Source organism: Manis javanica, chromosome 9, assembly GCF_040802235.1.
Source record: "Manis javanica isolate MJ-LG chromosome 9, MJ_LKY, whole genome shotgun sequence".
In the NCBI taxonomy this organism is placed as follows: domain Eukaryota; kingdom Metazoa; phylum Chordata; class Mammalia; order Pholidota; family Manidae; genus Manis; species Manis javanica.
In genome coordinates, this window is record NC_133164.1 from 114,149,716 (window position 1) to 114,177,337 (window position 27,622).

Genomic DNA, 27,622 nt, shown 5'->3' on the forward strand with positions numbered 1-27,622 from the left:
GCTGGGCCCCTCATCTCTGGAGGGTGGGGCTGTTGCCTGTCTCGGATGTGATGATGACTTCCGCTGGGTCGGTGGGAGGTCCTGGACCTCATCAAAGGAAGCTCTGGAATTTCTACTTCTTAAGAAACATAGTGTTTTTTTTTTTTTTTTTTTTGGAGTTGTGTAGCCTTCATTGTGCGGCACTGTTAGTAATTAATTGACTGCCGCTGAGGCTGATTATGCAAAGACTCAGTTGTGGCAGATAGCTTTTTGACAGTAACTTGTCAAGAAACAAATTTTTATAACTGTAAGAAATGCTATAGAGTGACTAGAAAATTTGGAAGATAAAGGAAACTATAGAAAGACAATAAAAATCACCTTTTATTTCACCAGCCAGAAAGAACTGCTATTAGAATTATTTTATTTTAGAAATATTTTCTTTAAATCTTTTAAGTCTATACACATACACAACATATGTAATTTGTTAATATAAAAATTAAGCAACCCTTAAGGGTATTACAGGAGAAACAAAAGTCCCCAAATAAATAGATATGTTTCTTAACCTAGTGTTACACAACTTCATCTTGTGAGTTTTACTGTTCCAAAACATATATTTAATTATTTCCTTACTGATGAACATTCAGTTGGTGTCTAATTTTTCTGTTATAAATAATGTTACCATGGACATTTCTATACATTAATCATCGATATTTATTTGTAATCATTTCCTTATGAAAGATTTCTATAAGTTGTGTTATTGGGTCAAAGGAGATGAATATTAAAATGGTAATGTGTGGTCAAATTATTTTCCAGAAGAGTTGATTAATTTTTATTCCTACCAGCTGTGTTGAAATTCTTATTTCTAGCGGATGTTTTGGAAAGGTTGTATTTTGATTCTTAATATTTGTTCCTTTGTCCTGTAAGAATTACATATGAAAAGAAAATTATGAAAATACACAAATATTTGAACAACCGAATGAGAAGTCACCGGGTTGCACAGATCTACTACCTCCTGGATTAAAATCCAGCCATTAGTGAACTACTGTGTGTAATTTTTATTTTGTTTTTGTGTCACATCCAAAGCATTTCATACTATTCATTTTCAAGAGTAATTGAGTCCTGTTTGGGTTGGACAAAGGCAGATTTGTTTCTCTTCGACATTTAGCTCTAAAAGGAACGTAAGTGCAACTGCCCCATCCCTCGCCCTTTTCACTTAGCAGGATTCTGAGGCCCAGAGAAGTTTCCTGCTAATTATTAATACCCAGCCAGCAGGGGAGTATGGCTCAGAATCAACTCCGAAGTAAATTCTTTTTCCCGTGCTGTCACCTCCCTTTTCTCTGCATCCATTAACCAAATCTAAGCGATTAGATACTGAATTTTCTGCTGGGATATGCCTTTACATGCAGTGTAAGGATTCTAAAGGCAAATCACCTCCCTTATGCTGACTGGTTGTGGTGTAACTCTGGGGTCTTATTTTCTCTTTATTTTTTTTACTGTCTTATTTGGGTTTTGTTTGTTTTTCAAGTTGCCTTATATATTTGTTGTGGCTTCTTCTTCAAAAAAATTTCATGCAAGTAATTTTCCATAACAGGCCATTATTTAATATAAAATTTCTCATAGACAGAATTTTAGGTTTCTCAAAGACCAGATGTTGACAGGATAAAAAGCATGAAAGCATGTGAAGCTGTTGGATTCTTGAAATGGACAGAGGGTCCAGGCGGATAATTCTGGGGTTTTGAAAACTTTTTTTTTCTCTCAGTTAGAAACTCTAAGATAAAGTTGCCTTATCTTTCCTCATTCAGTTTCTCCACATGTGGGAAGGATGGAACAGTCCTGACTGACTTGGTGGGAGCTTTTGTCTGGTGATTTCTGTGAATTGTTGGAAATGTGCAAAATTCATGTTAGTCCTGTTAGATGGAGAGCTGTCATATGCATCGAGGGGAATCATGCCTATCAGTGGGGGAAAAGTAAAACCTGATGATTTGTAGGAATCTGGGGAGAGTGCTTAAGAATTTGTGGCTGGAATTTAACTTCTCGGAGAAGAGAGAGAAAATGATTCTAAGCGTGCTGTAACAAAGCTCCTTTGAGCTGTTCCTGGGAGTGGCTGGGTGTGTCAAGCCATCCCTGAGCCAGAATCCTGAGTAATCAAGTTATAATGTTTGCAATGTTTCAACCTATAGCTAAGGAAAAGCAACAAAACAGTCTCCTAGGTTATTAAATATTTGGGCTGGTAATTACTTTTGTTGAACTAGAGGAAATTATTGTATGATAAAATTGTATGATGAATGAATGAATGGATAACTCATTCTTTAAACTGCATTTCTTCCCTTCCTGCAAAAAACCCTATTCTTTTTAATATATGGTCAATAATATGGTTTTTGTGACCAATAAAAGAGAGAGGAGAAAATTATAGATTATTTTTGAAATTATAGGGCAAATACTTCTTCCTACAAATAAGTATATCATCTCCCACTGACTATTTTTAAAGAAACATTTATTTCCAACTGTCAGAATTATGTTCAGCCTTCCTTGGGTGTTGCTGAATTCATGTCATTACAAGTGTTTCTGACAAGGTTAGACGAACACTGAACAGGAGTGTGGAGGAGGGAATTCAGATATCAAAAGGGTGAATGGACACAGCTCTCTGATTTAAGGGCAAGGTTCAGTCAATCTTAGTTTACCAAAATGAGTTGCTCTTATTCATATAGACAACAAGCATTTATTGACTGCTTACTGTCGATGAAGTCCACAAAAATGAATGAGGCTTGGTCCTTATCTTTAAGATACTCGCAGTCAGATAGAGGAGACCATACCGTAAATACATTATTATGAAACAATGTGATAAATGAACAATTGGGAATATTAGGTGAGCTCTGCAGAGAAGCAATTGGCTCAGTTTCAGGTCTTTTCCTGAGAACAGTTTTGGTAGAAAGGATGAAGCCTTCCCTGCACGGAGGCTGGGAAAGTGGAATGCGCAAAAGCAGGCTCTGCAAAGAGATTTCAGAGCAAAACCAGGCAATCTTAACCATCGGGAAGGCCATCAAACAGTTTCTTCCTTCTATTTCCTGTACTGTTTCACCTTCCCTTCCATGTGGGCTACTAGGGTTACCCGTACGTATATACGAATGTACGTATGTATGTATATATATGCATGTATTTAGCTCAAGGCAGGATCCACCGACAGCCCCTTCCTGCCTGAGCACGTCAGAGGCCTTTGGAAGCTGTGCAGACAAAAGCAACTTCAGCCTGAATCAGTTTTTTCAATTATGGACAAGCAGCCAAGAGGCATGAGTAAGAGCTGAGCGTGCAGAAGTGGGAGGGGCGGAGGGGGTGCAGGCTGGGCGTGGCCGCAGTGGGCGTGGCGCTGGGGTTCAGGTAAGCCCCTTGCTTCTGCCTCACAGAGACTGGCTTCCACATCGAGGGCCTCCTGCGCCGTGCATCCTCTTCCCTTGCTGTGCGTGCAGAGTAGCTGTAACTCCAGGTAAGCCGAGTGCCCGTGGCAGGGCTGGTGATTTCTTTCGAGGGGAATTCTTTAAACAAAAATAATTATTTGAGCTGACTCAAGATGGTGAACAAAGTCCACATAAGCAGTTCTTTTCAAAGATAAGCTCTTAGCATCAGTACTGTTGCCTATCACCCTCTCAGAGTTTTCGTAACCAGGAATGCCATGTAGGAAGCAAAGTCCCTTAGCCAGAAAAGGTAAGAATATGAAGAAATAGCATGGCTGGTAGGTTCTGGTGTTGGTGAGGCGGGGGTGCAACAGCGATCTGGGGAGGAGAAGTATTTCTGAGGACATAGTCAGCCCTGCCATGGAATTCAGAATAAATTTTGCAGTGCTAGTTTCAGAAAGGGTGTGGTACTCAAAACCGAGACAAAGTATTAAAGCTTTTGACTGCCTCGCTCACCTTCGCGGTTGGCCTTGTGGGGCTGAGATTCAGACCTTGGAACTGCTGTACTGTTTGTCATTTGAAAACATCAGTCAGTGCTCATTAACTTGCAGCATATTTTTCTAGGTTGAACATATTCTCCCTCCCAATTTCTGGGTCTCAGGATACTTGAAAGAAGTTCCAGGTTTCAAGTGTGTATTCTTGGGCAACTTTTCAGATAGGTTGGCTCATAGTTTTCTTCCTCACAAGCGGTATAATCTTTATGATTTCATTTAAGCATATCATAGGAGAGATGGCCTGAATCTGCCAGGCTGTGCTGTAGGCTCATGATCAGATCGGGCTCAGATTCACAGAGCTACGGGGTCTGAGACAACCCTGACCTCAGCCTTTTTTTACTCTGCAGGCGAGGAGTAGAGATTCACAGAGTTGAAGCCTATGAACTGTATATGTGCCAAAATAAAGTAAAATTCAGACCTTCAGACTCACAGTTCGTGGACTTTTCTATGACACCATGGTTACTCTTAACAGCTTTTTTTACCTCCTACATCACTCAAGAGGTTTTGTATAGAATTAGGTGGATCCCAAATCTCAGTCCCCATCATAGGGACAGTTGTTTGATGGGTCCCTTGATGGGTAGGTGGAGAAAGGATTGTCCACATGACTCACAGGTTTATTGCTTTGCTTCCTAAATGCCTTGAAACTGGCCACTTCAGTCCACCTGGGCTGTGTGTGACTTTGAGGGTACGCAGTCTCAGCAATATTCGTCACCCTGGTTTGGCGAGTCTGGCTTCATGGAAGCATATCATAGGAAAGATCACCGGAACCTGTCAGGCTATGGAGTTTGCTGCCCGACAGCAGTGGGATGGCTCAGTGGCTGGGATCAGGCTTCTCAAGAAATGGGGACAAGTGGGACGTCTCAATATCTGAGCAAAGCAGAGGTTCCTGCCATAGGAAGTGAAGCAATTGACCTTATTACTAATAGGTGCTTCGCCCCTTTTCTGCTAACAAAGCACTTTTAACATGTTTACTCATTTATTCCTCAGGAGACTTTTTCACACAGCAAAAGCTGCAAGATCGCCTAATCTGGCTCTGACTTTTGCCTCCCGAGGTTAGAATGGGGAGAGCGAAGGCTGTGTTTGCATTCCATTATAGTTATTATAACAGGCAGGGTTTCTCAAGGCATTGCCGGAGGACCAGCTGCACCAAATAGTGATTTTTTTCACATTTCTCTTCATCTGTAACTTGACGCAGGCCAAGCCAAATGATATCCACTACAATCTGACCCAGTGAAAAATTAGTTTTTAAGGAACAGAAAGACTACATACAGCAGTGTCTGTGTGTGTGTGTGCTTGCATGTGTGATAGATGATTTTTAGGTAGGTGAACATATCTTGTTCAAAACATGTCATGTCTGAGAGAGAAAAGGGCACTGTTACTAATGTCAGGACAACAGATGTAATCCAGGACTGTCCTATGCAAAGAGGGATATACGGTCAACCTATCCATGGGGTCTCAGCAATATTGGTGAATCTGGTGAGTCTGGCTGTAGCTTGCTGTCAGGCAGCAGTGGGTCTCTCTACTGGTCTACAGATGAAAAGGTGAGGACTACTCATTTAGATGCAATTAAAAGCTTTGAAAGTCTTTAAGCAGGGCCAGTGACCAGCTGAAAGTCTAGAGAAGTGAGCACTTGGCTTGTGTGTCTTTGTTCATCTGGTACCACTTGCAGGCTCTGCATTGTGTCATTTCTCTCTGGCACACATTTTTTTGATATGTATTTTTAATTGAAGTATAGTTGATGTATAATATTATATTGGTTTCAAGTATACAGAATAGTGATTTGATGGTTATACACATTATTAAATGCTCACCCCAACTAGTGTAATTACCATCTGTCAACATAGCAAGATGTTACAGAGCTACTGACTATATTCTTTATGCTGTATTTTCACCCATGACTAATTTACATTATGACTGAGATTCTGTGCCTCTCTATCCTCTTCACCTATTTCACTCACCCACCCTAAGGTAACCAACAGCCACTTCTCAGTATCTATGAGTCTGTTGCTGTTTTGTTCCTTTGGTTTTTATATTCCACATGTAAGTAAAATCATGGTATTTGTCTTTGTTTGGCTTATTTCACTTAGTATAATACCCTCTAAGTCCATCCATGTTGTTGTAATTGGAGGATTTCTTTCTTTCTTTTAGTAAAATAATATTCCATTGTATATATGCACCACATCTTCTTTATTCATTAATTTATTGATGCACACTTTGGTTGCTTCCATAACTTGGCTTTGTAAATAATTTGGTAATAAACATAGGGGTGCATATACCTTTTTGAATCAGAGATTTTGTTTCTTCAGGTAAACTCCTAGAAGTGGATTACTGTGATTGTACATTATTTCTATTTTCTAACAGACATTTTTGCATAACCAACTCCTACTTCTCCTTTAGGACTCTCCTTTAGTGTGACTTGCTGAGATGTCACTGCCTCTGAGACCTCACTGAGATTTATACTGTGAGGGAGCTGTCTCCCCTGAGGGCTCCCTTGGTAATTTGTGTCCCCATCAAAATGCTCATCACACCGATCACACCTATCATGCCGCTCGGCTGATGGCTGCTTGGAGGGAGGAACTATGTTGTGTTCACCTTTGATTTCTAAAAGCTTAACTCGGTGCCTGACATACATTAAATAAAAGCATTATAATATTAATAGTTTGCAGCATAAATGGCAGAAAGAGACCACGAGCTTCTTCAAGTAGGGAAGATATCTTGATATGTCTAAAGGGGTGATTCAGGACATGCAGGAGTTTGGAACTCTAAAGGCTTCTGAGCGAGCACGTGCCAGCAGAGACACAGCTCCCAAGAGGCACGGCCGTGAGGTGTGGCCGGAAAGTGCCCGGCTGGAAGTGAGTGCCCGCTCTGGTTTCACCACTTTCACTCCCTGTGTGGGTGGCTGGGGAGAATCACTGCATCTTTGTCTGCCTCAATTTCCTCATTTGTGATGAAAGGGCTCCGAGCCAGAGTAGATCCATTATAAGATCTTGTCCCGCTTGAAAGGTTTAAGATTCTAGGGCAAACTGCAAAAATGGAACTTACCTATAAATTCTTACAACTTTTTGTTTGTTTGTTGCATTTATTTTACTCTTTGACTTCCATCTCACTTTTCTCTTGTTAAAATCAAGATGCCTTTTAAACTTTAAAGAGACTAGAAGATGTAGTTTCCTCCACATGGGTGCTGTAAACAAAATTCTCTTTATTTATTGTAATTGGTAGAGGGTTTTCATGAAAACAAAAGTTACCTCTGTAACAAAGTGATAATAATATGAAAAAATATTTGCAGAGATTTTAATCCTCTGAATACAAGTCATTAGACATGTAAGTTGTACCCATAGGTTTTACTTTTGTACCCATACTTTTGATAGCAATTTACTATACAAAATGGTTCATGATATATTTTCCTGGGTGTGTATTGCTAACATTTGCTGAGATTTGTCCAAATGCTTTGATTATCTTGCAACACAGTGAGGTGGCAACTGGCTGTGGCCAGTGTCACTCCTTCATGCATGCACTAGTCATCTGGGGATAGTAGTATCTGTCTATGTCCCTTAGCAACTTCTACCTTGGGTCAGGCAGAGCCGGAGGATTCCATGGAGCTCAGCTTTGCTCCTAGAAGGTGCCCTGACTGCCCCCTTTACAGAGGTGCCCTCAGGCCTGATCTTAACTCCTGGACTAGAAAGAAAGACAAACCTTTCACTAGAATTGCAGTTCTCAAACTTTTAAAATGCAAGACCCCTTTACACAAAAGTAATTGAGGATCCCAAAAAGCTGTTTTTTTAAATTTTTTTGATGTCAGTTATATTCATCATTATATACCAAATTAGAAATTAAAACTGGAAACATTTTGAAGTACTTATTTACTGGTTCATTTAAAATAATCCAACCATTTCATATTAACATGCTTAACATTTTTATGAAAAATAACTTTTCTAAAGTAAAAAAAAAATGTAGGGAGGAGAAGAGCCTGTTATTTTTCACTTTTGCAGCTCTCTTCAATATTTGCTTTAATAGAAGACACGTCATATAATCTCTGAAAAACTCCACCGTGTATCTGTGAGAGATTCAGAGTGAAAAGGCAAATAATGTCTAAGCATTATTGTAAAAATAGTTCTGATCCCAGGGACGCGGGCAGGAGTCTCAGGGACTGCCAGAGACTCTGGCAACCACGTAGAGAACTCTGCATTAGAATAGAGCGTTCTCAGACCAGCCAGGCGCCCACTCACTGCTCTCTCCACTTGACTGGGCTCTATGCTTTCAGCTGAGGCTGCTCCCTCTCCCCTCTCGTCTTTAACTCCATGATACTTGTTCATATGACGAGGGTAGCTCTACATTCTACTCATTTATTTTTCTACACATCTGTCCAAAGAGATGGCACACTCAGAGAAGCAGGGACTCCGTGGATCCTTCTAACATTGTGTGTAGTGTCTCCCACATAGTAGGAATGTACTAACAACAAAAACAGTAACAGCTTCTGTTGATTAAATATTTCTCTGTGCTGGGTACCCTGCTGAGGCTTTACCTGCTGTCTTAGTCTCCTAGGGCTGTGGTAAAAGCACCACAAATTGGGTGGCTTAAAACAACAGAAATGTATTCTCCCACAGTTCTTGGAATGCTGACATCTGAAACCGTGGTGTCGGCTGGGCCGTGTTCTTTCTGCAAGCTCCAGGGAAGAGTCTGTTTCCTGGACTTCCTCTTAGTTCCTGGTGTTGCCAGCAGTCTTCGGTGTTCCTTGGCTTGTAGAAGCATCTCTCCGATCTCTGCCTCTGTTGTCACATGGCCTCCCCTGTGTGTCTAAACACCATCTTCCCTCTGGACGTCTGTCTATGTTTTTTCTCCTGTTCTTATAAGGACACCATCGTCTTGGATTAGGGCCACCTTAATGACTGCCACTTGATTAAATCTGCAAAGACCATTTCTGAATAAGATCATATTCACAGGTGCCAGAGGTAGGACTTCAACATATCTTTTTGAGGGGACACAATTCAACCCATAACAATTACTAAATATCAAATTGAACTACAAAAATTTTAATTTTGTATGGTTTAACCTAAATCAATAGAAACAAAGTGGATAAATAAAACCAACTGATTTTGATCAGTGCTGTCAAGGGTTCTGACCACTTGTTGAAGAGGGCTGACCTCGAGGCTCCTGACAGTGGCCATCGTGGCCAAGCAGGTCTGACTTTGGGAGTTCTGGGTAGAGCTGTATACACAGAAGACCTCACATGCTGGACCATCCGGATCTTGGGACATTTGCTCCCAAGTTTCTTTGCCACTGGCTTTTAAAATTGCATTTACTGGAAGTTCCTTCCTCTCTTCTTTTGTTGAGTAGAAGTCTATTGTGTTGGCTGAATGCAGCTGAGAACACTGTAAAGACACTTTGGAAATAACCTCACCCTTGTGTTTTGTTCCAGCCCACAATGGATGCCCTGCAACTGGCAAATTCAGCTTTTGCAATCGACCTGTTCAAGCAACTGTGTGTAAAGGAGCCAGCAGGCAATGTCCTCTTCTCTCCCATCTGTCTCTCCACCTCCCTATCACTTGCTCAAGTAGGTGCCAAAGGTGACACAGCAAATGAAATTGGACAGGTAAGTCCAGCACTTTTTTTCCTACTGGGAGTGGGAATAGACTTATTAGAACACATAACCAATGCCTAGGGAAGAACAAATTGTCCCCCACGGTCAGGACAGAGAGGTGCACCATTTCTAGCACTCTTGCAATGTTTTTAAGTGTGAAAGCTCATTATCTGTCCTACAAGCCACGTTCAGAACAGGTACCGTGTTGTGATGGAGAGCCTGGGGATCTGCTAGGTAATCACATGATTTCCTTGAGTGTGGCCTTCTGTAAGTTACCTGACAATTTTATACCTGTTGTATTATAGGGATCAATCAAGATGGGGATTATTAAACATTCTACTGCAAATACTCTGACCAGAAAGAGTGTGAATCTATGTCCACTGTCTTATGCACAAAATTTATTTACAGTATCATGTTTTAAGAAGCAGACTCGATTGTATTCTGCTTTATAATATATTCTATCCTATAATATAGCCACATCAGAAAGGTAAAATATATCCCTGCTTATTTCAATACAGAATAACATTTTAAGTGATCTACTTTCAAGTGACAGAGATAAATAAGAAGATGGATTGTGCTTATGTTTGGGAATACTCCCTGGGGCTTGAGCATCCTATTTTAAAAGAATGGCCTAAGATGATGTCACATACACATGTATATAGGTGTCTATGTGTGTATATACAAATATTTATTTTGTTTTACAAATAGATACATATATTTGTAAAATATACATATATACAAATATGGATATATATATATATGTATATATATATTTAGAGTTTCTTTTTCTTTTTGGCTATGATTGACTATAAAAATCTTAGATCTTCAAATGAGATGATTTTTCCAGATTGTTACATTTTAAGTCATCATTTACTTTTTATTATTATCTTTAGTTGCAGTGTAACAGACATATAACATTATATTAGTTTCAGGTGTAGAACATAATGATTTGATATTTGTATACATTACAAAATGGTCACCACAATAAGTCTAGTTATCATCAGTCACCATAAACAGTTACAAAATTAAATTTTTTTCTTGTGATGAGAACTTTTACTCTCTTAGCAACTTTGAAATATATGCTGAAATATTGTTAACGATAGTCTCACAGTCTTACAGCTAACATGGTAGAGCATCCTTGGCCATGCTGCACACTTCATCCCCAGGACTTATTTACCTTATAACTGTAAGTTTGTTCCTTTGGCCCCTTTGACCCATTTCTCTTTTACTTTTAGGTAGACAGGTGAATGCCCTTCTAATTCCATTCCATTATTATTGTTAGGTTACTGGTTCTAGGTTCCACAGAATCTGTCTTTCCACGAGCTCATAAACATTTAAAAGGGGAATATCTTCCTGTATCCATAAATCCCCAGAAAATATGACCCATGAAATGTTATTTGGTTCAGGAGGAAGAATTTATCCTTGAAATTGCTGGGGAATGAAAAAGAAATTTCAGCTGTGACAAGAGGAGCCTCAGTTGGCGTCTGGGCTCCCCCAGTCCATGATCCCGACGTCGCTTCCCATTCCCTGTTGCTCATCCTCTCCCGTTGGAGGATGGACAGTAAGGGAGCTTCCTGGTGGTGCAATTGCTCATCAGTAATAATAGCAGAGGTCTTTTCAGTCCCTGCAATTGTCCCCCAGTAGTAGTTACCTGAGTTCTTTAATTTGCTGGATTTTTACCTGTCATTGGGCAGGAGGGTTATGTGCTGCATCTGACCAGCCAGTCTGACCCTGCAATACTGAGGCTGTGTGACTCATTGGTGCTAGGGTGCTCATTTACTGGCATCAACCCGAGGTGTGGCATCAGGGCCCAGTTATTATTGTTGGGAGTGAGGGGAGAGTCAGCTTATGCTGACATCTCATTTTGTGGTACCACAAAGGTACCATTGGAACAAATGAAAAGTTAGAAACAAAATAAAAGGATATAAGCCCTTCAGAAGCCAGCATTCTCATTTTAAGTAGCTTAGAATATTACTATAAGAATAATTATTAACATTTTGAATCCATATGATATTTTAGATGCTTTATGTACAATATCTGTAATCCTCAAACAACTCAGAAAAGTAGCTATTCTCAGTCCATTTTAAAGAAAGTGAGACTGAAGAGTTGGGCCAGATCACCATGTCTAGTAGGTACAAACTGGGATTCAAAGGCAGGGCTTCTGACTCCGGCCCACCTAGAGGAGCCCCCATTTATGGTAGTGCCTTCCACAGATGATGCATTAGCCCATTTGGCACTTTTTACAGCAAGGAAAGGGACTGGATAGACCCTGGCTAGAGACCCTCTGTCTTGGAATCTGATACCTGCCTAATGACTGTCTCTCTTGGTATTATTAATCTCTCTCTTCTGGTCTCTAAATTAGATAGAAATTATAACGCAGCTTCATTCTTTTCCAAGTTTGGAAAGGCTTCTGTATGAGCATCAGAGGCATAATCTTGAAGAAAGGGCAAATTTTCCCTATAGTTAAATCAAGAGAAGAATATCTTCACGCAAGTGTTTCTCAAATGGGGACAGTTCTGTTCTCCTTGTCCCTTTTCCTGGGGATATTTGGCATTTTTGGGTGTCACAATGAAGGAAGGAGTGTTACCCGCCCCTAGTTGGTCAAGGATAGGCTACGAAACCCCTACCACGCCCAGGATGCCGCCACCACAAGAGCCCTCCAGCCGGAAATGCTAAGAGTGCCAAGAGTGAGAAGCCTTGTTTTGTGGAACAACTGAGCCAGGACCCTCTGCCCCCGAGGCTGGCCGTTCAGTATCCACTGTGTGGCAAGAGGGTAATGGAGTTTCTCTTTTCATAGGTCCTTCATTTTGAAAACGTCAAAGACGTGCCCTTTGGATTTCAAACAGTAACATCGGATGTAAACAAACTTAGTTCCTTTTACTCACTGAAACTAATCAAACGGCTCTATGTAGACAAATCGCTGAATCCTTCTACAGTAAGTGGTTTAAAGCAATTAGCAAATTTAACTTTTTACCAGGAATGGCATTTTCCCATGGTTAGACTCACAAGTTTGTTTTCACCAAGATATACTTCTAGGATGCTCACTTATGATTTGAGCCTTTAAAAAAAACAGTCAGTCCTAGTGGAGAGGTTGAATATCACAGGGATCAATTGCCATCACATCATCCAGCTCAAAATATAGAGGGGCCTGTGGACTTCTTTGCCCTATCAAACCCTCATAAATCCCACCCTTCTCTTAGCTTCCTCACTGAGAGAAATGGAAAAATGGGGTTATTAACTCTCTCGTAAATGTACCTCTGAAGATTTTGGGTAACTAATGATTTAAACCTCTTTCTACTTAAATGACAAGGCATATGGCCTGGGACAACATTTCAAGTTCTCAACCTCATTTGTTTATCCACATAATGTTCTCCTGATGATTCTCAAATTCAGTAAGAAAAACAATAATGGGATGAATTAACAGTTTTCATCAATCACAAACTGGTTTTACTGGGTATCTATACAAAGTAGCTCTGGGTGGTGGTTTCAGCCATTTCTTCCTATCATCTGTTGTTTCACTAGTAATAGTACAAACAAGTGTGGTCTGAGGAGGGCCACCTGCATCAGAACTACCTGGGTGTTAAAAGTGCAAATTCCTGGCCTCAGCTTGCAAGATCAATAGGGGTGGGATTCAGGGTTTTGTATTTTTAATAAGCATTACAATTAGAATCACTGGTATGTGCCCTATAGGGCTACATTTCTAACTTTTATGCACAGATAAATCACCCAGGGATCTTGTTAAAAAAAAGCACATTCTGATTTAGTGGTCCTGGGGTGCGGCCTGAGATTCTGCATTCTAATAAGCTTGCAGGTGGTGCTGCAACCCTTGGTCCTTGGACTACACTTTGAGTAGCAAGGGTCTACAGATTCTCTTCTAGTGAGGATAAGATTTTCTGCTCATAGAGCTCTCCTCTGTACATTTCTTCTGTTCTGAGACACACACATGTGTGTACACACATTTACATTTTAATGTTTCTGAAATTGAAATCCGTATTATAATTGTTGTGTATATTTAGTGTAGTCTATCTTTTTATCCCCAAAGCTGATATTAAATTGATGGAGGCATCTAATAATTGATATGGTCATAGAATAGAAGCAATGAAACATTTAATACAAAGAAAATTCATGGATTTTGACAGGAAATTTCAATTTATAATGTTACAAATTTTAAAAGTTATATTCATAGCCATAGACATAAAAATCATGTTGTTAGGATTGTGGAACAACGCAGTGGTTTGACAACAGCCTTTGAGTACTCTGTGATTTCATGAACTGGGTATTTTTCAGGAGTTTATCAGCTCTACGAAGAGACCCTATGCAAAGGAAATGGAAACTGTCGACTTCAAAGATAAATTGGAAGAAACGAAAGATCAGATCAACAGCTCCATAAAGGATCTCACAGACGGCAAGTATCTTTTCTTATTCTGCTATAAATTGCTAAGTAAACAGACCCTGCCTTCTCATGAATCTTTTAGCTAAGCATACAATTGAACATCTGGGGAATTCCTTGGGTGTTTTTGGTACACAAGTGCTGGTAAAATTGTAATATTTCCAGAATATCTCGCCTGACTTTAGTGCATCTGCATATCAACAGGTGTTCCTCAGGGGTGGAGAGCCATAGTTCATCTCCATGTCAGTGGGTAATTACCTGGGCAACCGAGGGCTTATCTGAACCTGAGAGGTTAGGGGGAGTGCTGGTTATGCTTTTTCCAGAGCAGGAAAGAGAGATGGCCCTGGACTGCAGTTTGTAAGCAATAAATGGGTTTTAAACTTTATTTCTCCCTTTGACTGATTTCAGTTATAGAGGTATTTTGTCCTGGGATTCTCTCTCTCCAGAGTTACAACAAGCTAAATTTTTGCCCAACAAGCCATTAAACCACTTGGATTTCTGAGCATTTCCTGCATCAGCTCATCCCTGGCAGACATTCCTGGTGCTTCAGGGCTGGACTTCCTTGTCGGCTCCTTGCTGTGCTGCGGCATGCCCTCCGGGAATCTCTGCTGTGCCTCAGTGAAGTACGGCCCTGGGCAGGTCATGAGGCCAGTTTTAAATCTGCAGATACTGCAGAGTCACTAAAGACCTAGAGTCCAATCAGACACTGCCACTTATTAACTGAGGTATTTGCACAGGGAGCCTCAGTTTCCTGAATGTAAAATGGGCCATATGTTACCTGACTGAATTGTTGCATGGTTGTCCTGAGGATCAAGTTAAATCATATTTACTAACAAATGCTGGATGATGGCCAGGAGAATATATGGTCGCTATAGATATGTATGCCCACACACAAACATATACATACCTATTTGTTATCAAAATGAAATTTCTTTGGCTTCCTGTGGAAAGAGAAAACTGTTATAAGTAACACCAGGTGAAACACAATTTTAAAATTTATAAGCAGAAAGCAGCTCTTGTCTGAATTGCTATGTAACAGTTTCTCTTTTAGAATTGCTAAATAGTTGTATTGTCTTTCCAAGAGCCTTTGTTTCAAAATTCTTCATAAACGTAAAGGTTTTCTGGAGACAGTAGTTTAGTGAAGACATCTGAATTTGAAATTAGAGGCTTGAGATTTAAGTTGGAGTTCTGCTACTTGCTGGTCCCCTAGACCTCTGGCCTCTGGTTTCTTCAATAACACAATCACATGATCACACATTCAACCCATTGTAGGACATCAGTAGGACCCGCTACACAATATGCAGGCCCTGATGCAAAATGAAAACACAGGGCCTTTTATTAAAAATGTAGTAAGAATTTTAAGATGGTGCCAGCAGAGCATTAAACCAGTGCAGCGTCCTTCACGCACAGTTGCAGATCCATGAAATGGGGCCTGAGTGTGGTATGAGGATCTGAGATACTAGGTAAATGAAAATCCTTTGCAAAAAATCTCAGTGCTATTCAAATGTGAGGACTTCATTTTATGGAGCCATTGGACTGTTGGCATTGTTGGGGATTTGAGCTCCGTAGTAATCACAGCTGTGATCAAGCCCTTGGCAGTGATTATGATCTTGGTGCAATTTCAGGCAGGAGGGGAGAGCACCGTCCTGGCGTCAGCCGTGCTTTCCAGCTGAGTGAACCAGAAAAGCTACTTGGTCTCAGTTTCCTCGGTGATAAAATGGGGATAATGACCTCTGCCTTACAGAGCCCTTGTGAGCTAGTACATGTGGCTGAGCATGGAGGAAGCAGTCATGTGTTTTCATTCCCGAACACAGATGTTGGAGTCAGAAAAACCCAGCCTTGAATGCTGAATCCACCCTGGCCCATGTGTCATCTTGGGCAAGTGACTTAACACCAAGTCTCAGCTTCCCCATCTGTAAAATGGGGAGAAATATGCGATCTGTGCACATGAAATGTCTAGCACGTTGCCTGGCTCTGGATAGGCATTCAGATATGGCTGCTTGTGTTTTCCTTTTTCTTCCACCTCCTTTATTTTCCCTCCTTCCCGCCTTCATTGTCTGGCTCAGGTCTGTTTGGTGAGCCTGGTTGTGGCAAAATAGAAGGAGAGAAAGAGGTCCTTCTGAAAGGAGAAGCTCGGGCCGTCGAACCTTCCATGGTGTGGCCCCAGCAAGTGTTAAATACCCAGTGAGAGGACAGGCATGTGTATGTCAGATGTGGTTTGGAAGAATAACCCTGTGCAATTTGTGGTTTCCTAAAATTGTTCGCAGGCCACTTTGAGAACATTTTAGCTGACAACAGTGTAAACGATCAGACCCAAATCCTTGTGGTTAATGCTGCCTACTTTGTTGGAAAGTGGATGAAGAAATTTCCTGAATCAGAAACCAAAGAATGTCCTTTCAGAGTCAACAAGGTACGTGGGGCAGCATGTCACGGGATCTCTCTAGATCTGAAAAAATGTAGCAGCAGAAGGAATGGTAGCGATTCACTCCAGTGACCAAAGTGAGGGCTCAGGCAGTGGTGTGCCTTTCCTGAGATGAGCAGTTGGGAGGGAAGTTGTAGAAAGAACCAGAATCCAGATACTCTCCTTTTTTTTCCATAATGTCGTCAGGGTCTGGGCTGAGTGAGATCTTACAGAACTCATACCCCTGTGGGTAAAGCCAGATCACCACTGGACAATAGCTATAAATATTTGGGACCATTAGCAAGAAAGAAAAAGAAAAGGAAAGAAACAAACCAAATCCTGACATCAGAGCTTTTGGATCATCACAAAACAATGACCACCTGGGAATCTTGTTCCAGGTTAATAAGCTCCTCTGTGATGCCGTTGGTCACTTGTTCATAGTGAAGTAAATGGTTCTGACATTTTAATTTATAGGATGCTTTGAGGCACTTGTTAGTTGTGAAGGAAAGTATAGCTTACTCATCTGTCTGCTGGGGGTCATAATTAGAGACCTATGTGGTGGGGAAAGCTTATTTAACACTGTTAGGTGAATATTGAGGCCCTATTCCACGTCAGAGATAATTCATATACGTAAGTTAAGTCCTCCATCTATAAATGAAACCAAAGAACTGAGACCAGAAAATGGACCCATTTCATCAAAGGACCTAGGAAGTCCCAGGAATGGATATGATCACGTGATTTGGTCTCCTTTGATGAGATCTGACTTGAGCTGACTCAAGCCTGTTGTTTCAGTTAGCACAACACCTGGGAGTCGCCTATCCACCTCATGGTTCCTGTGCATCAGCTGTAGTTTTCAAGTTTCTCTCAGCATTCCTACCATTAACCCTTCTGTTTTTGCAAACTATTATAATAGCACCTTCTTTGTGCTAGAATGTGGGAAGAAAAGACCTTCAAGATACAATCTATACCTGAGTGAGCCGGTCTGGTTTCCATTTCCGTTACTTTTTCTTTTTGCCTGTGGAGTTTTATTCTTGTTCCTCTCTACCACCTCAAGTGTGCTTTCCACAGGGAAATCAAATTATTTATTTGCCTATCTAGACCTCACTAGTGCATGGGCTTTTTAAGGCAAGGGTACTGCCTTATTCATCACGGTTTCTGTAATTCCTGGCTCAGTCCCCCATACATTAAGGTGCTCAGCAAGTGTTTGTTGAATGAATGACTGATCCCTAAGGGTTAGTTTGATGCAACAGTCAATAGCAGACAAAATTGCCTGTGAGACCACAGTGGGTCTCTATGCAAGATCCACCGAACATTTGCATTGGGAGAGGCCAGTAAACACTGACTGTGCTCCGGTGTGCGTGGGGAGGGAGCCAGCTCCTTCTTTCGCTTTCTCTCCCTCAGTTTGGCTTCCTGATTGCAGTGGTCTTCTTAAAGCTGCCTTTGAGGGCCAGGACTGACCCTGCACACAGGGGCGTGTCTCAGATACCAGGCACAAAATGTCAGATTCTTCAGACTCTGGAGTTTTCCCATACAGGTCCTTGAAGTTTTAAACATGGCTTTTGACTTTCTTAATATTGCCTTTTATTTGGAGCTGAAGTGGAACGAGACTGTATACAGCCTCTGTTGTGAGTGGGGGCCACGCATCGGCCCCCTGACCTCCTGACATGGAGTGTCCCCCAGAGTATTTGGCTGACAGTGGCTCTCCTCCCTGGGAAGGGCTGGCAGAGGGGCCCTGAGCATGTGCAAGTGAAACCTGAAACATGTTGCTAATGGTGCCTCTTGTGATGGCTGCAGGGCCTGCCCAGCACACCATTAAAACCTTATAATAGTGAGTACACCATGGACTTTGTGCCCACCACCCTCAGATTTGTAGTGTGTATACTTAAGAAAATGCTCATGGGTGTCTTTTGCAAAGGGAGGTAGAAGGTGGGCTATTCATTTATTCTCATTATCAAATCATAAAGCTAGGTCATATAGCTCCTGGAAACTAAAACTCCAGCAAGAGACTTAATAAGAATTTGAAATTACTGATCTCTCAGTGGTTCACCTGAAGAAGCAATAAAATGCCACTCAAAGCAGCCTGGGGACACACCCTCCTTCTGATCACAGAGGGACTACCTTCCCTTTGTTTCCTTTGAATTGCCTTTGTCAGCCCCTGAACTTTTTGAGTGATGTTACTAAATCTTTCTTTGTCCTTTGGTGTCTCCTTTAAGGGCTGGACTAAATTGTTGAAGTTGTATTATTAAAAGTTTAATATAGTGCTGACAAAGGTGGATACACACACACATTAATATGTGTGTGTGTGTACTATAATTTCTGGGATGGTCTTTAGTTTTCAGTAGCTATATCAGCTTTTGTTTCAGAAAATGAGATTATTGTATCCATATTCACTGCTGCTAAGTGAAATACATGAGAGTTTTCTGGTGGCCACAACTATAATGCAGATTTAGAAACCATTAGCAGTCTAACTTGATGGAGATTATAGACAAATATCTTCTTTAAAGGAAATAAATGGAAGAATTATCAGTTAATTTCAAAAATAGTATGTTTTTCCATCATAATTCTGTTTTTGATTATACAGAGTTGAAGACTTCAGTTATTTACCTACCAAATATTTGTAGTGAGCCACTGCTGTGTGTGGGGGTATACCAAGACCATAACACATGGTGTCTGCCTTGACTACAGTCTAGTTGGAATGGGGGTGGAGAGAAGTCAGATAAATATTTCTAACAATGAAGCAAGTGCTAAAATAGAGGTATGTCCAAAAAGTAAACTTAAGAAAGGTCTAGTTCTCTTGAGAGAGGTGTTGGGTAAGGTTCAGTTTGTTGTTCGAAGACCCCAGATAAAAGTTTTACTGCAACATTATCCCTGCAGGCCTGATATGAAGTTTGAAAATCTCCCCAAAGAGACTCAATTAACAGACAAATATTCCAGTGGGAGGTATAGATCAAGATAAATTACTGTCAATTACTAGCAGTCTTTTACTGTTTAGTATGAATTAATTTCCTTCAGATAATCAGTCACCTCTGTAGCAGACACAAGGTCAGATATTAAAGGGGATAGAGAGAAGAAAAGGCCTAGAATGCTGCCTGGAGAGAAAAGCCTGAATGTTAAGATCTTTTTAGAGGAGTGGAGTGCATTGGGCCTGGAAGAGACTTAGAAACAATTTTCTTTGTTAACATTCTCACTTTTTAAAATTGTGAAATATTTCAAGCATATCGAAAATTATGGAGAGTAATAGAACAAACATGAATGTGCCGAACAACCATCTTTGTAAAATATTTCTATTTTGCCTCTTTTATTTCAGATATTATAAAGAAAAAAAATTAGAACAGGCAGCCCTGCCCTGTGCGGCCCCTCCCATCCTGTATTCTCCTTTCCTCCACAGAGTAATGGTTGTTCTGGTTTCCAGCTCTCTCATTCCACTGACAGTGAAACTGAGGCCCAGAGAGGTTACATGACTCACTTAAGGTCGTAGCTTCTGTTCATGTCACATTTGAGACTAAAATCCGATTTTCTAATCTCTAATCCAGACTCTCTCCATTGACTCAGCTCAGAGTAGGTAGCCAGGCAGGGAGGAGGGAACAAAGTGTGTGTGGGGGTGTGTGTGACAAAACCAGAGGTGATCAGAGGACAGAACAAATGTGATTTTGTTCTGCTCTAGGCCAAGTTTTTGTTATTGGGTATTTTATTAGGAAAAGCTATATAAATGCGTATGTGGGTTTGCATTAATGTTTTATGTAAGCAAATCAAGTATTATATATAGTTCCTATAATACATAATATGTGGAATTATAAAGCATGTGAAAAACTTTTCAAAGGAAGTCATAAACTCTTTGCAGGACACTCTTTGATGGTTGGGTGCAGTAGAGTTGGGATCCCAGTGGATGGGTCGTGAAGCCATAATGATCTGTAACTACAACAAGAACAAATTATACGTGTGTACGTGTGTGTGTGTGTGTGTGTGTGTGTGTGTGTGTGTGTGTGTGTAGTAATGCTTATGTAAATTGAAAAGCAAGCCATCCAAATTTCTTCTCCTTTTACAGACAGACACCAAACCAGTGCAAATGATGAGTACAGAGGCCACGTTCTGTATGGGCAACATCGACAGTATCAATTGTAAGATCATAGAGCTGCCCTTTCAAAATAAGCACCTCAGCATGCTCATCCTGCTACCCACGGACGTGGAGGACGGGTCCACGGGTCTGGAGAAGGTGAGGAGGGAGGCGGGTGTTCACAGAGGTGCCACCTGCTTGTCCGGAGGCCTGTGGATAGCGCTGTGGGTGGCTGTGCAGAGGGGCCATGGTCCTGCCTCTTGCTGAGTCACCTCCAAGAGTTTGAGGGTCCTTTCTGCACCTTCCTCTTTCATATGAAGTGGTTGTTTATTGAATGGTAATGTTAAAACAGGCAATATTCATTTGGCACTTCCCATGTGCCGGGAATGGTAAATTCCCTACTGCGTGATCTCATTGAATTCTTGCAACAGGCCTTTGAGTCAGAAACTATGACCACTCTCTTGCTTACCAACGAGGGAACCAAGGCACAAGGGTAGGTACCTGGCCTGTGGTCACCTGACTCATCAGTGGTGTGTGGAATGGGAATTAGAGTCTAGGAAGTTGGAATCTGTATGGACTCCAGACCAGAGTACCTGACCCGAGTGCGGTACATTTGTCACAGCTGCTGAGCCAGTATGCCCTTATTATTCACTGAAGTCCACTGTTTATCTTAGGGTTCATTCTGTGTTGTATGCTCAGTGGGTTTTGGAAAGTTCTTCTAAGGCATATGCATAAACGAGACCTGATTGTGCTCCAGCCTTTGCACAGGTTGTTAGAGGCGCATGGGTTAGACAACAGCAGAGGTTTCATCTGCTAGGGGCGGGCATGATGTTTTAGCTTCCCCTCTGCCTCCGTCAGCCATCCACTCCCCTCCCACTTCCCAGCTTCCCTCACCTGGGCCTGGGCCCTGGGCAGGAAGAAGGAGGGCCTCTTTGAGGAACCCAGGAAGGCCCGGATGTTCCAGGGACGGTCTGACCCAGTCCCTACCCTACCCCTGCTTCAGTCGCCATTCTGTGTTATCCGTCACTTTATTGAAGGAGTTATAATTCCAGCCTTCACTGTTCTATAACTGTTCTCTCTCTGTTTTACTCCACTTCATTCCTTGGCCTCATTTTCTCCTATAGTTGTTATTCAGCCACCTTCCATTTTACTTAAAATACCCTCATACCTGTTTTTTTCTTATTGGAGTTCAGAATGAAGGAAAATGATCTTCTGAGTCTCAGAAAGGGATGTTCAGGAATATATACTCTATTAGTCTCCTACGGCTGCCATGATACAGTACCACAAACTATGTGGCTTAATTATAAGGAATTTTTTCTCTCCCAGCTCTGGAGGCTAGAAGTCTGAGATGGGGTGGGGGGTGGGGGGGGTCAGCAGCGCCTGTTCCATCTGAGGGCCGTGAGGGAGAATCTGTCCGGGCTTCTCTCCCACTGGCCATCTTTGGTTTGCCTTGGCTTGTAGGCATAGTATTACCCCAATCTCTGTATTCATACGGCTTCCTCCCTGTGTATCTGTGTCTGTCTGTGTGTCCAGATTTTCCCTTTTTGTAAGCACAGCAGTCATTAGGCTAGGGCCCACCTTAGGGAACCTTATCTTAATTACACCTACAAGGACCCGATTTCCAAATGTCACCTAAGCCATTGTGGGTTAGGAGTTCAGCACATGAATTTGACCCATAACACATATACAACAGAGGAGAAAGCTTTTTTTTCCTTCTAAGGAGCCTTGTTGAGTTATGGATTAATTTTCTCCCCTCTCTTCCCTCTCAGATAAAAAATGGGCAAGAGAATATACCTTTTGGCTCAAAAAATTCTAGTCACGTATGACAATCTTTTGGTCCTGATCATTTTTCTAAATGAAATAGTATCCATTGGAAAAATAACCTCTCATAGATTAGTGAGAGAACCCAATGGTTTTTTCACCCACAAAAAAACAAAACCAACACACTGGAGACCAGCTTGTGACCTTGTCATCCCCCTGTTTTTTACAGATTTCACATGAGTGACTTCAGGGCAGGGTTGTCCCACAACAGTCACAGTCACGGTGTCACCATTGTCTGTTGTACAAATGTTTCTCCTGTAGCTGGGGGAGACCGGAAGGGTGGGGAGCAATTTAAGATTTGCTCAATGAAGATTTTTATGACTAAACCATTTTAAGTTTCGATGAATATCTCTCACTTTTAAAATAACCATCTGAAATGGAGACATTCGTCACCTATGATCTTAAACAATGATCATAGACGGTTCAAATTCTCATTTTAAGAAGAGTTACTTTAGCTTTGAGTTATTAAATTTGATGCCATGCCTAGTACATGAGTATTCTGGACTTCCTAAAAGAGAAATGAAAATAAGCATTCAAGAAATGTTATGCATAAAACCCTTCTAATTTTATATTTATTTCACTGTTATTTATGCAACGAGTGCCTGATCCATGCATTTGTTTCTATAGAGCTACTCTGTAATTTAAAAGAAATGCCCTTATACATTTCAGAGTACAGGGAGCATCACAGGGTGGGGAGGTGGGGAACAAGGAGAGGTGGTTGGGTGGGTCCTTCATGAGAAACTAGTCAAAGACCAAAAGTGTGGGACCGATTCCATCTCCGATGGCCCATTTGTACTGCTTTGAAAGTAGGCTCACAACGACACATTGTGTTTTTAATCAAGGGCAATCTTTTACAATTGGGAGTAAAAAAATAATTTCCTCTCTTCATCTTTCAGGTTGAAAAGCAACTCAACTCAGAGATGCTTTCACGGTGGACCAATGCCAGCACGATGGCCAATGCCAAAGTCAAACTCTCGATCCCCAAATTTAAGGTGGAAAAGATGATCAACCCCAAGGCTAGTCTGCAAAACCTCGGGCTGAGAAATATCTTTAATGAGAATACATCTGACTTCTCTGGAATGTCAGAGACCAAGGGAGTGGCCCTCTCCAATGTTATTCACAGAGCATGCTTAGAAATAACTGAAGATGGTGGGGAGTCCATAGAGGTGCCAGGATCACGAATCCTGCAGCACAAGGATGAGTTCAATGCCGACCACCCATTTATTTACATCATCAGGCACAACAAAACCCGCAGCATCATTTTCTTTGGCAAGTTCTGTTCTCCATAAGTGGCAGAACCCAGGTTAAGTCCCACCTGACTTTTCTGCAAACTCTGCATCCAGAGAATCACTTTCTAAATATGATAAGTTGTTATTATTGCTGGATCAGGGGGCGGCTGGTACTTGTCCTATGCAGCCCTCACACTAAGAGGCCCTTCCTTTGCGATCTTTTCTTTTGTTCCCTTTTCCTCCCCATATAAGACAATGCTTTTAATGAAAAAACATCACCCTAGAGGAAAAATACGTATTCATTTTTTGTCACACTATCTAGCGTTATTGGCAGGAGTACAGTCTTCCACAAAGAAAATTCCTGTAAGGAGGATCTGGAGGACTTTATTCCTAGAGTTGGGCCTTCCTTCACTGGGATACAGAATGTTCCAGACATTCTCACTTCCCTGAAAGACTGGAAAACTGTGGTACGTGGGATCTGTTAAACTTTCCTGGCTCCCGTGAAACTTGGGCTCATGTTCAGGCTTTTGTAGGTCTGCAGCTCCTTAGGCTAAGTCCCACAGGACAATGGTTTCTTCAAACTCTTGAGATTTTGGATTTTAGAAAGATAATATGTTGCGCACAGTACCTGTTATGGAATTCCACTGATGGGGTCTAGAACAGCACCTGATAAATCAACACCTTAATGTTTCTGCCACACAATGTAATCAAACAAAATGGATAAAGCTGCTTAGGTAGCCACAGTATTAGGTTTGGCTGCCAAGTGAGTGTGCCAGCAGCTTGTTTCCAGAACTTTCTGAAAACTTGGAATGTTGGAAAAAGAAATGCAGACCTATAGTAGCTGAAGTGCAGCACCTGAAGGGGAGGTTCAGATCTTATTAGAAAGTCACGTTCACATTTGTTAGACTGCCCCACATGGCCGTTTGGTTGGCCATCGACCCCTGGCAGGGAATTCTGACTGGATGAGGTTTTGCATGTGAGACGACCAGGGACTTAAAATGCGCAGCAACTTCCATGCTAGGCGACAAAAGAATTTTATGAGTGTTGAAGGAACTTGTCTCTTTTCTAATGTGAGAGTGGGAAAGGGAAAGGAGCTTAATGCCTTTAGAACTTATAACTATATCTATGGAGGTGCTTAAGCTGCCTTGACATGTATTTATTTTCAAAGCCCATGGTTTAGTTGCTATAGATGGCTGTTTGGTACCTGACATTAGTAGTAATTTTTAAAGGTGTTCTAATAAGTTATCTGTGTTGCAATTTCACAGATGAATTCAAGACCAAAAGAGCACATCTACTCTGGCATTCACTGTAAATAGGTTCACCTCTCTTCTTGCTCCAAAGGTTCAGTGTCAAATTTCTTTTATGCTATTGACAATAAAATATTATTGAGCTACATGTCTGGTTTTTTTTCTGTGAAGCTGATTCACTATTTTGTAACAGAACCAAGCCATCCATTTATATAAACACTCTGTACACAAATGCTTTTTGAGGGGATTGAGGTAGAAAAAAAAAAGGGATAAGAATAATTTCCATCCCTGTTCTCTGGGCTTCCTTTCTTCCTGCCCACCAGCTGGCATCTTAATCTTCTTCCCTCCCTCCCATCTGGGGAGTGCCAGCGTGACTTCCAGCTAGTGCGGAGGGAGATGAGAGGCCTGGTAAGGAGATGAGCAACTTCTCTCCAGATTGTTCCATTTTGGCCCAAGCCTCAAAATCTGATTTTATTAAGTAAGCTGCATATGCTTAAAGTATTTTCTTATTAAGCACATTTTTCTCCACATTATGTACAGTCATTTTAAATTAGTTGTAGTGTCCCTGAACCTAAAATCCAGCAGAGCCCATTTTCCTGTCCCTATTGCAGTGTGCTGAAATAGAGTGTGTTCCCTTTTGCAGGATATTTTGAGTACAAAAAGTAACAAATGCCCCCACATCCTCAAAAGAAAAGACCATCATGCCAGGACTGCTGGGGGTGGGGAGTGGCCTAAACCAAGTGTTGCCACTCTTGGCTCATTATCCTCCTAAGTTATGAAATAGAAATTTGAGGTGGTGGGGGAAAAGCTTAGTGAGCATGTAGTGAACAGGAGAGGTTAGAGCCTCTCTAAGCGGGGGTTTCACGGATCCAAAGTGTCTCCCGGAATCAGAAAGCACTGAAATTCCTCATTAACTCTTGCCTGGGTTAGTCTATTCCAGTGCTTTTTAGTCAGGGGCAATTTTGCCCCCTAGGGGACCTTGGACAATGTTTGGAGGATATTTTCATTGTCACGGCTAGGGGAAGGGCTGCTACTGGCATCTAGTGGGTAGAGAGGCCAGGAGTTCTGCTAAACACCCTGAAATGCCCAGAGCAGGCCCCCAGAGCAAAGCATACCCACAGCACGCCAGCAGTGCCACGGTGGAGGACACTGGGATGCTCTGGAAGGACAGATCCCAGCTACAGGGGTCCCTAAGGCAGAGCAAGGAGAAAGGGCAGGCAAGGGAGTGCGGGGGAGGGTGCCTGCCTGCTGTCAGCTGCAGTGAGATTTGGAAGTGGCCGGGCTTGATTAGTTCAGCCTGGACCCCACAGGTTGCTTGAAAGACCTGCCCAGTAAGGCTGTGGGTTCTCCAAAACCCCGCAGAGGACCAGGGAGAGAGTTAACACTTGGCACCTCCCCTGCACCTGTCAAGTAAGGTCCTTCCCACCTTACCTGTCCTTTCCCTTCCCCCACAGGGTGGGTGTTGTAGCGAGAAGCAGAAGATCAAGGTGGGTTGATGGTAGGGAAACACCCCTCCTCTCCCCCCACCAAGGGTCGGTGAGCCGGAACCAGCTCCCAGCTGGGTGGATGGAGAGACTTTAAATCAAAAGAGACCGAAATCCTGATTTGGAAGAATTCTGGGCTTTCTCATTTCTGAAAATGTCTATTAATACAAGAAAGTGACTGGAGAATGCTAGTGTAGGGCACCTCGTTTGAGGGGTTCCGTCTCGGGGATGGGAGGACGATGCAGGGGAGTAGGCTTGACAGGGTGTTGGGAAGGAAGGATTAAGTTGCATTTTCCGAGTGTCTGCTCAGTCCAGTTCAGCTATACACAGAAGAAGTAGACGGCATTGCTCTCCACTAGAGATAAGATAGATACCCACGTGCCCCTGGAACTCCTTGCCACCTTCTAGGAGCCCTGCCAGACCCGGGCATCCTGGCGTGAGCCCTCCCTGTCTCTACCATAAGCTCCTTTGTGCCTCCCACACAGAGTAAATATCAATATATGACTCTGGTGGATGGGAAAGAGCATCTGACTGGGCAGGCAATCCTGTTTGATTTGCCTTGGCCGTCTCTTAGACCTAACACAATTTTCTTTGATGACTTGAAAAAATTTTTTCATTATTTCAGAAAGTGCTGGAGGAACAGGAGTTCTGTGGGGATGAGAGTGTGCTGGGAAAATAGGAGTCCATGGGCAAAAAGTCTCAGAAATGTTGTGTTGAACCAAGTTAGGTTCTGCAGTACTACCCGAGCTTCTGAGAAGTCAAAGTGCTTAGCGGCTCTCTAGGGGAGGGTGTGGGAACTCGCTTCTTAAATTTGCATGACCTCTGAACTGGCTCCTCACACTCCATCTTGGAGGACCAAGTCTCCAGAAAAGCAAACTTACCTGGGAAACAACCTGAGGAGAAAAACTCAGATCGGTCAGGTTGCCAGGTGGGTGCCGTGGAGAGAATGCAGGCATGGGAGGCAGGAAGCCCGGATTCCAGTGTCCAAGCCTCTCCCCCTTCAAGGGCTCTGATTCTGCTCAGACACCAGGGAGGGCCCTGGTCTCAGTGTCTTCTGATGCCAGTAGTCCCCTGGGCCAAGACAAGTCTCCTCTTGAGCCCGTTCTCATCCATCCATCTATGCAGAGCCACCTGTACCTCCATCCCCAAAAGCGTGGTCACGAGTCTAACTGAGTAGACTCTCCTCTTTCACACTGGGAACCGGGGTTGGCCTCCCTGAGGGGGAGAGGCGTGATGGGTATGGCCCCCATGTGGGCAGGAGGAGAGAATCACCTGAGGCCGAGACGTCTGTGCCAATTCGAGGACCTCACACCAGCGGTCCCACAGAGGAGGATACTGAGGAAGGTAGGAAGCATCCGGGCAATAAAATCAGCTTGTCTCACCAACATCATACGGTTGCTTTTCTGTCAAATTATGAGCACAGTCCTGGCTCCCTTCCTGCAGGCTCCCTGCCTAGCCTTTTTTACTTTATTGGGTTTCCCCTACAGGAAAGCCAC

The 27,622-nt window shown here is 42.2% G+C and overlaps 1 protein-coding gene across 1 annotated transcript; it reads left to right on the plus strand.

The window, feature by feature from the left end:
* Positions 1 to 3,303: 3,303 nt before the first annotated feature.
* On the plus strand, positions 3,304 to 24,790 carry SERPINB5 (serpin family B member 5). Its single transcript, XM_073213190.1, has 7 exons — positions 3,304 to 3,460; positions 9,339 to 9,512; positions 12,298 to 12,435; positions 13,788 to 13,905; positions 16,158 to 16,300; positions 20,337 to 20,504; positions 23,063 to 24,790. Exons 2-7 carry the CDS (start codon positions 9,345 to 9,347, stop codon positions 23,453 to 23,455), a joined length of 1,128 nt encoding a protein of 375 aa, XP_073069291.1. The 5' UTR covers positions 3,304 to 3,460; positions 9,339 to 9,344; the 3' UTR covers positions 23,456 to 24,790.
* Positions 24,791 to 27,622: the final 2,832 nt, after the last annotated feature.